The 9,492-nt window shown below is 46.9% G+C and overlaps 1 protein-coding gene across 5 annotated transcripts in view; it reads right to left on the reverse strand.

Annotated features, from left to right (window-relative positions):
- Positions 1-9,492, reverse strand: part of LOC109880429 (anti-Muellerian hormone type-2 receptor) — a 19,383-nt gene that overhangs the window by 3,119 nt on the left and 6,772 nt on the right. For 3 of the 5 annotated variants that reach the window (XM_031823697.1, XM_031823577.1, XM_031823748.1), the window contains 5 exons: positions 7,546-7,664; positions 7,241-7,462; positions 6,814-6,928; positions 2,961-3,118; positions 791-941 (listed from right to left, as the gene is read on the reverse strand). In XM_031823697.1, the coding sequence (XP_031679557.1) occupies positions 791-941; positions 2,961-3,118; positions 6,814-6,928; positions 7,241-7,462; positions 7,546-7,664 (765 nt within the window). Of the gene's footprint in view, positions 372-790; positions 942-2,960; positions 3,119-6,813; positions 6,929-7,240; positions 7,463-7,545; positions 7,665-9,492 lie in introns of all 5 variants that reach the window. The other 2 variants (XM_031823652.1, XM_031823612.1) reach the window with 2 other exon arrangements.

Here is a 9,492-nt window from a genome sequence, read left to right on the forward strand (position 1 = left end):
GGGAGACAGAGGTTAGGGTTATGGTTAGGGTTAGGGTTAGGGGTTAGGGTTAGGGGTTAGGGGTTAGGGTTAGGGTTAGGGGTTAGGGGTTAGGGTTAGGGTTGGCGATGTAACTCTTCATAAGGCAGTCTGTGTTCTGGCACTGGGCAGCCTGCAGGCGGAGACAGAGGTTAGGGTTATGGTTAGGGTTATGGTTATGGTTAGGGGTTAGGGGTTAGGGGTTAGGGTTAGGGGTTAGGGTTATGGTTAGGGTTAGGGTTATGGTTAGGGGTTAGGGTTAGGGTTAGGGTTAGGGTTAGGGTTTAGGGTTTAGGGTTAGGGTTGGCGATGTAACTCTTCATAAGGCAGTCTGTGTTCTGGCACTGGGCAGCCTGCAGGCGGAGACAGAGGTTAGGGTTATGGTTAGGGTTAGGGTTAGGGGTTAGGGGTTATGGTTAGGGTTATGGTTAGGGTTAGGGTTATGGTTAGGGTTAGGGGTTAGGGGTTAGGGTTAGGGTTAGGGTTAGGGTTAGGGTTGGCGATGTAACTCTTCATAAGACAGTTTGATCTGACACCGGGCAGACTGCAGGGGGAGACGCAGGCATAGGGTTACTGTTAGGGTTAGGGGGTAGTCTCACACTGACAAACATTTGTGGGCAGTGCGCTTTGAGACCACAAGCGAGCTTAGGGTAACCTTAGGATAACCTTAGGGTAACCCAATGATTATGATAAACACTGAGAACTCTTAAGAGATTGAATTATCTCAGAACCAAAACCCCCCCCCCCCCCCCCGGTTTGATATATAGCCTACCTATGAAAAGGTCTGAGCAGCGCATCAGCAGCTCCCAAAGCAGCGTTCCTAAGGAGTAGACGTCTCCCTGTATGAGACACCAGCCACTGCTCAGGTTCACACAGCCATCCAGGAGCTCGGGGGCCATATAGCACAACGTCCCCACCTGGCTCTGTAGATGGGAGAGGAGAAAGGTTGAACTAAACTGAACACCGTGTGTATGATCTACTGCAACGACAACATCATTATCAACAATAACAACAACACGATCATCCCACTGCCTGGACGCTGGCCTGTGGAGAGAGTAGAAACAGAAGTTGCCTATCAAAAACATTTTGTTGCTATTAAAATGAGAGACTGGCTAAAAACTTATTTGCCCCACTGCATATGTATATACTGTACTCTATATACTGTACTCTATATACTGTACTCTATATACTGTACTCTATATACTGTACTCTATATACTGTACTCTATATACTGTATACTGTACTCTATATACTGTACTCTATATACTGTACTCTATATACTGTACTCTATATACTGTATACTGTACTCTATATACTGTACTCTATATACTGTACTCTATATACTGTACTCTATATACTGTACTCTATATACTATACTCTATATACTGCACTCTATATACTGCACTCTATATACTGTACTCTATATACTGTACTCTATATACTGTACTCTATATACTGCACTCTATATACTGCACTCTATATACTGTACTCTATATACTGTACACTGTACTGTATATACTGTACTCTATATACTGTACTCTATATACTGTACACTGTACTCTATATACTGTACTCTATATACTGTACTCTATATACTGTACTCTATATACTGCACTCTATATACTGCACTCTATATACTGTACTCTATATACTGTACACTGTACTGTATATACTGTACTCTATATACTGTACTCTATATACTGTACTCTATATACTGCACTCTATATACTGCACTCTATATACTGTACTGTATATACTGTACTCTATATACTGTACTCTATATACTGTACTCTATATACTGTACTCTATATACTGTACACTGTACTCTATATACTGCACTCTATACACTGTACTCTATATACTGTACTCTATATACTGTACTCTATATACTGTACTCTATATACTGTACTCTATATACTGTACACTGTACTGTATATACTTTACTCTATATACTGTACTCTATATACTGTACTCTATATACTGTACTCTATATACTGTACTCTATATACTGCACTCTATATACTGCACTCTATATACTGTACTCTATATACTGTACACTGTACTCTATATACTGTACTCTATATACTGTACTCTATATACTGTACACTGTACTCTATATACTGCACTCTATACACTGTACTCTATATACTGTACTCTATATACTGTACTCTATATACTGTACTCTATATACTGTACTCTATATACTGTACACTGTACTCTATATACTGCACTCTATATACTGCACTCTATATACTGTACTCTATATACTGTACACTGTACTCTATATACTGTACTCTATATACTGTACTCTATATACTGTACTCTATATACTGTACTCTATATACTGTACTCTATATACTGCACTCTATATACTGTACTCTATATACTGCACTCTATATACTGCACTCTATATACTGTACTCTATATACTGTATCACTAGCCACTTTAAACAATGCCACTTTGTTTACATACCCTACATTACTCATCTCATATTTATATACTGTACTCGATACCATCTACTGCATCTTGCCTATGCCGTTCTGTACCATCACTCATTCATATATATTTATGTACATATTCTTTATCCCTTTACACTTGTGTCTATAAGGTAGTCATTTTGGAATTGTTTAGGTTAGATTACTCGTTGGTTATTACTGCATTGTCGGAACTAGAAGCACAAGCATTTCGCTACACTCGCATTAACTAACCATGTGTATGTGACAAATACATTTGATTTGATTTGAAACCATGTTGTTGCTATTAAAATGAGAGACTGGGTGGTGTAGCAGTTAAGGGCCACAGCCTCTGGCATTATATACCAGCATTGTTTTGATAGGAGGGATAGAATCTATCTCTGTCACTCTCTCTATATGTTCAATAAACTGAGAAAACATCCTAAAGAAGTAGAAGGGAGCCCGGGGTTGGGGGAAAGACAGGCCCACCTGTACGTTAACCATGTAGCGCTGCCAGCTGTGTGGACCGGCGCATGAGCGCAGGATGGTGGAAGAGCCAAAGTCACACAGGACACAGGTACCATCGTCCCTCACTAGCACGTTGTTACTACTGAGATCTCTGTGGGCCACCGCTGGCTTGTGCACCCCTGAGAACACAGACATCAGACACACACAAACACACACTGTACAGCCACTGACAAAGGACATATAGGATTGTGGTCAGGCGTTATTCCTGACCACATGGTGAGAGCAGGAGAAGGTCTTCCTGGGCAGGAGAAACTGCAGTGGGGCTTTGGAGCTTTTTCCCAGTATGTTGTCTAAACTGTGAGGTCCACATATGATGCAGAAAAGCATCATGTCACTTTTGGCACTTCTAGGTTAGACTACTGACATGCTCTACATTCCGGCTACCCGGATAAAGCACTAAATAAACTTCAGTTAGTGCTAAATACGGCTGCTAGAATCCTGACTAGAACCAAAAAATGTGATCATATTACTCCAGTGCTAGCCTCTCTACACTGGCTTCCTGTTAAGGCAAGGGCTGATGTCAAGGTTTTACTGTTAACCTACAAAGCATTACATGGGCTTGCTCCTATCTATCTTTACGATTTGGTCCTGCCGTACATACCTACACGTACGCTACGGTCACAAGACGCAGGCTAATTGTCCCTAGAATTTCTAAGCAAACAGCTGGTGGCAGGGCTTTCTCCTATAGAGCTCCATTTTTATGGAATGGTCTGCCTACCCATGTGAGAGACACAGACTCGGTCTCAACGTTTAAGTCTTTACTGAAGACTCATCTCTTCAGTAGGTCCTATGATTGAGTGTAGTCTGGCCCAGGAGTGTGAAGGTGAACAGGCACTGGAGCGACGAACCGTCCTTGCTGTCTCTGCCTGGCCGGTTCCACTCTCTGCCTGGCCGGTTCCACTCTCTGCCTGGCCAGTTCCACTCTCTGCCTGGCCGGCTCCCCTCTCTGACTGGCCGGTTCCACTCTCTGCCTGGCCGGCTCCCCTCTCTGACTGGCCGGTTCCCCTCTCTGACTGGCCGGTTCCACTCTCTGCCTGGCCGGCTCCCCTCTCTGACTGGCCGGTTCCACTCTCTGCCTGGCCGGCTCCCCTCTCTGCCTGGCCGGCTCCACTCTCTGCCTGGCCGGCTCCACTCTCTGCCTGGCCGGCTCCCCTCTCTGCCTGGCCGGCTCCCCTCTCTGCCTGGCCGGTTCCCCTCTCTGCCTGGCCGGCTCCCCTCTCTGCCTGGCCGGTTCCCCTCTCTGCCTGGCCGGCTCCACTCTCTGACTGGCCGGTTCCCCTCTCTGCCTGGCCGGCTCCCCTCTCTGCCTGGCCGGTTCCCCTCTCTGCCTGGCCGGTTCCACTCTCTGCCTGGCCGGCTCCCCTCTCTGCCTGGCCGGTTCCCCTCTCTGCCTGGCCGGCTCCCCTCTCTGCCTGGCCGGTTCCCCTCTCTGCCTGGCCGGCTCCCCTCTCTGCCTGGCCGGCTCCCCTCTCTGCCTGGCCGGTTCCACTCTCTGCCTGGCCAGTTCCACTCTCTGCCTGGCCGGCTCCCCTCTCTGCCTGGCCGGTTCCCCTCTCTGCCTGGCCGGCTCCACTCTCTGCCTGGCCGGCTCCACTCTCTGCCTGGCCGGTTCCCCTCTCTGCCTGGCCGGCTCCACTCTCTGCCTGGCCGGTTCCCCTCTCTCCACTGGGATTCTCTTCCTTTGACCCTATTACAGGGGCTGAGTCACTGGCTTACTGATGATCTCCCACAGTGGGGAAAAGTACTTAAGTAAAAATACTTAAAAGTACTACTTAAGTCGTTTTTTGGGGTATCTGTACTTTACTTGACTATTTATATTTTGGCAACTTTTACTCCGCTACATTCCTAAATAAAATAATGTACTTTTTACTCCATACGTTTTCCCTGACACACATAAAAGTACTCGTTACATTTTGACAGGAAAATGGTCCAATTCACGCACTTATCAAGAGAACATCCCTGGTCATCCCTACTGCCTCTGATCTGGAGGACTCACTAAACAGAGAACATCCCTGGTCATCCCTACTGCCTCTGATCTGGAGGACTCACTAAACAGAGAACATCCCTGGTCCCTACTGCCTCTGATCTGGAGGACTCACTAAACAGAGAACATCCCTGGTCATCCCTACTTCCTCTGATCTGGAGGACTCACTAAACAGAGAACATCCCTGGTCATCCCTACTGCCTCTGATCTGGAGGACTCACTAAACAGAGAACATCCCTGGTCCCTACTGCCTCTGATCTGGAGGACTCACTAAACAGAGAACATCCCTGGTCATCCCTACTTCCTCTGATCTGGAGGACTCACTAAACAGAGAACATCCCTCGTCATCCCTACTGCCTCTGATTTGGAGGACTCACTAAACAGAGAACATCCCTGGTCCCTACTGCCTCTGATCTGGACGACTCACTAAACAGAGAACATCCCTGGTCCCTACTGCCTCTGATCTGGAGGACTCACTAAACAGAGAACATCCCTCGTCATCCCTACTGCCTCTGATTTGGAGGACTCACTAAACAGAGAACATCCCTGGTCCCTACTGCCTCTGATCTGGACGACTCACTAAACAGAGAACATCCCTGGTCCCTACTGCCTCTGATCTGGAGGACTCACTAAACAGAGAACATCCCTCGTCATCCCTACTGCCTCTGATCTGGAGATGTGCCCCTGGCTATCAGTAAATAAATAAATAAAAAATACAATTGTGCCATCTGATTTGCTTAATATAAGGAATTTTAAATTATTTATACTTTTACTTTGACTTTTGACACTTAAGTACATTTTAGCAATTCCATTTACTTAAGTGTATTTAAAACCAAATACTTTTAGACTTTTACTCAAGTAGTATTTTACTGGGTGACTTTCACTTTTACTTGAGTCATTTTGTATTCATGTATCTTTACTTTTACTCAAGTATGATAATTGGGTACTTATCCCACCACTGCTCTCCCATGCCGTCCCTAGGAGGGGTGCATCACGTCGTGCTATACTCGACTTGAGTGGTTTGAGTCACTGACGTGATCTTCCTATCGAGTTTTTCCCCACTCCAGTTTTTCTCCACCCCAGTCCATCTGGTCGTGCTGCTGATCCAGTTTCTGCTGTTCTGCCTGCGGCTATGGAACCCTGACCTGTGAAGTGCTACTTTGTCCCGCATCTACTGTTTTTGACCCCCCCCCCCTCTCTCTCTCTACCTGACCTGCTGTCTCGACCTCTGAATGCTCGGTTATGAAAAGTCTACTGACGTTTACTCCTGAGGTGCTGACCTGTTGCACCCTCTACAACCACTGTGATTATTATTTGACCCTGCTGGTTACCTATGAATGTTTAAACATCTTGAAGAACGATCTGGCCTTAATGGCCATGTACTGTTATAATCTCCACCTGGCACAGCCAGAAGAGGACTGGCCACCCCTCAGAGCCTGGTTCCTTTCTACCCAGCACAGCCAGTAGAGGACTGGCCACCCCTCAGAGCCTGGTTCCTTTCTACCCAGCACAGCCAGTAGAGGACTGGCCACCCCTCAGAGCCTGGTTCTTCCTGGGTTCCTGCCTTTCTAGGGAGTTTTTCCTAGCCACCGTGCTTCTACACCTGCATTGCTTGCTGTTTGGGGTTTTAGGTTGGGATTCTGTACAGCACTTTGAGACATCAGCTGATGTACGAAGGGCTTTATAAATACATTTGATTGATTGATGATGATAATGGTGACTATAATAATAATAATGATGCTGTCGATGATGATGTTGATGATGATAATGATGTTGATAATGATGTTGATTATAATAATGATGATGATGTTGATGATGGCCCATACATACCATGCCTGTAGAAGTCAGAATGGAGGTAAGCCAGTCCCTCAGACAGAGACTGGGCCAGCTTCAGTGTTGTTGTCCAGTCACTGCTGTTCTTAGACAGGAAGGAACTGAGAGAGCCCTGGATAGAAAGACAAGTCAAGAGTTTTTCCTTGTGTCACGTTCGTGTGGTTATCTAGTTAAAATGACCGTAACATACATCAGTATTTAAACAATCAATTAACATGAAGCCTGGCATGGGAACTTTGGACAGTAAGCAGAATGAGGCTTTACGTCAAACCAAGCTAGAGAATCAGACAATTACTATGGTAACACTACGTATTAAAGCATCTGGTTATAAGGCTTTATAACTTGTTGTAATAAGCATGTATGAACCTTCATGTCTTGTAAGAGGTATTTGACGTCGTCTCTCTATGTAAACAGTGTTACTCACGCATGTGGCTAGCTCCAGGAGCAGGACACAGTCTCCGCTATCTGACTTCCTGCCAGCTCCCAGGAAGTGAGCAATCCCAGCATGCACCAGGTGTGGTAGTCCGTACACTTCCCTCTCCACTGTGAACTCCTGTTTGCACCAGGTGGGGAACACCTTCACAGCCACCGTAGTCCCTTGGTAGCTTCCCTGCCACACCGACGCAAAGTGACCACTACCCACAATCTGAAATATCAATAAATCAATGAATCAATCTGAAATGAGAAGAGAAGAGGTACACAGAATGCCCACAATGTCCAGCGACCTACGTGAATACTTTCCTGTTGTAGTTCCATGCTGGTCAGGTCCATATCAGACTGTTTTGATATGTGGCATGAGCACAGTGAGGTCAGAGATTCCTCTGGCAAAGATAGATGCTGCTTGTCATCTAAGAGGCGGGTAGAGAGAATTCATGTTCAGCCATTTATCCTAATTTAGGATAGGGTCACATTTTCACTTAGTCTCCCATTGACATCAGTGAGTAAATGTTTGATTCTTCGGGAGGTTAGGATTCACCCTGTGGTAAAATACAATATAAACCAATAGGCCCTGGTGAGGATTCACCCTGTGGTAAAATACAATATAAACCAATAGGCCCTGGTGAGGATTCACCCTGTGGTAAAATACAATATAAACCAATAGGCCCTGGTGAGGATTCACCCTGTGGTAAAATACAATATAAACCAATAGGCCCTGGTGAGGATTCACCCTGTGGTAAAATACAATATAAACCAATAGGCCCTGGTGAGGATTCACCCTGTGGTAAAATACAATATAAACCAATAGGCCCTGGTGAGGATTCACCCTGTGGTAAAATACAATATAAACCAATAGGCCCTGGTGAGGATTCACCCTGTGCCCACTGAAGTCGGTTTACGATGCCGAACTACAGTCAGGTTAAGACCCTGGTGAGGATTCACCCTGTGGTAAAATACAATATAAACAAATAGACGATATTTTAGACAATGTGACTTACTGATACAGTGTTGCATTAGTGTTGGGGCGTGCAGGTGGTCAGTCAGCCAGTCAGTCAGCCAGTCAGTCAGCAATTCAGTCAGCCAGCCAGTCATTAAGTCAGCCAGCCAGTCAGTCAGCCAGCCATTAAGTCAGCCAGCCATTAAGTCAGCCAGCCAGTCAGTCAGCCAGCCATTAAGTCAGCCAGCCATTAAGTCAGCCAGCCAGTCAGCCAGCCAGTCATTAAGTCAGCCAGCCAGTCAGTCAGCCAGCCATTAAGTCAGCCAGCCAGTCAGCCAGCCAGCCAGTCAGCCAGCCAGCCATTAAGTCAGCCAGCCAGTCAGTCTGTCAGCAATTCAGTCAGTCAGCCAGCCATTAAGTCAGCCAGCCAGTCAGCCAGCCATTAAGTCAGCCAGCCAGTCAGTCAGCAATTCAGTCAGCCAGCAAGTCATTAAGCCAGCCAGTCAGTCAGCCATTAAGTCAGTCAGTTAGCCAGTCAGTTAGCCAGCCAGTCAGTTAGCCAGTCAGCCAGTCAGCCAGGAATGACTCAAAAGGAAGATAAGAAATCACGAGATTGAAAAATAAATGAAAGACTGAAATGCAACAGCAGTGAAAAGTGAAAAGTGGTCTGAGGAAAAACCAAGGTCAGTGAACAAAAGAGGACAGCGTGTGGGCGGGAGGGAGGTAGAGAGAGGGAGAGAGAGGGAGGGAGGGAGGTAGAGAGAGAGAGAGGGAGGGAGGGAGGTAGAGAGAGGGAGGGAGGGAGGAGTAGAGAGAGAGGGAGAGAGAGGAGGGAGGGAGGTAGAGAGAAGAGAGAGGGAGGGAGGGAGTAGACAGGAGAGAGGGAGTAGAGAGTTAAGAGAGAGAAGAGGGAGGGAGGGAGGGAGAGAGGAGGTAGAGAGAGGGGACGAGATGGAGAGCAGAGAGGGAGGGAGGGAGTGGCAGGAGGGAGGTAGAGAGGTCTAGGGAGGGAGAGAGAGAGGGAGGGAGGGAGGTAGGAAGATAGGCGAGGGAGGGAGGGAGGGAAGGTAGAGAGAGGGACGAGAGACGGCAAGAGAGAGGGAGAGAGGAGAGAGAACAAGAGAGAGGGGAGAGAGAGATGGTCCCGAGAGAGGGAGGAGAGAGAGATGTAGAGAGAGGAGAGGGAGGGAGGTAGAGAGCCAGGGGGAGAGTAGAGAGGAGGAGAGGTGAGAGAGGTAGAGAGAGGGAGAGAGAGAGAGAGAGAGGGAGAGAGGAGAGAGAGGGAGAGAGAGGGAGGGAGG

The sequence above is a fragment of the Oncorhynchus kisutch genome, linkage group LG1, assembly GCF_002021735.2.
Source record: "Oncorhynchus kisutch isolate 150728-3 linkage group LG1, Okis_V2, whole genome shotgun sequence".
NCBI lineage: Eukaryota > Metazoa > Chordata > Actinopteri > Salmoniformes > Salmonidae > Oncorhynchus > Oncorhynchus kisutch.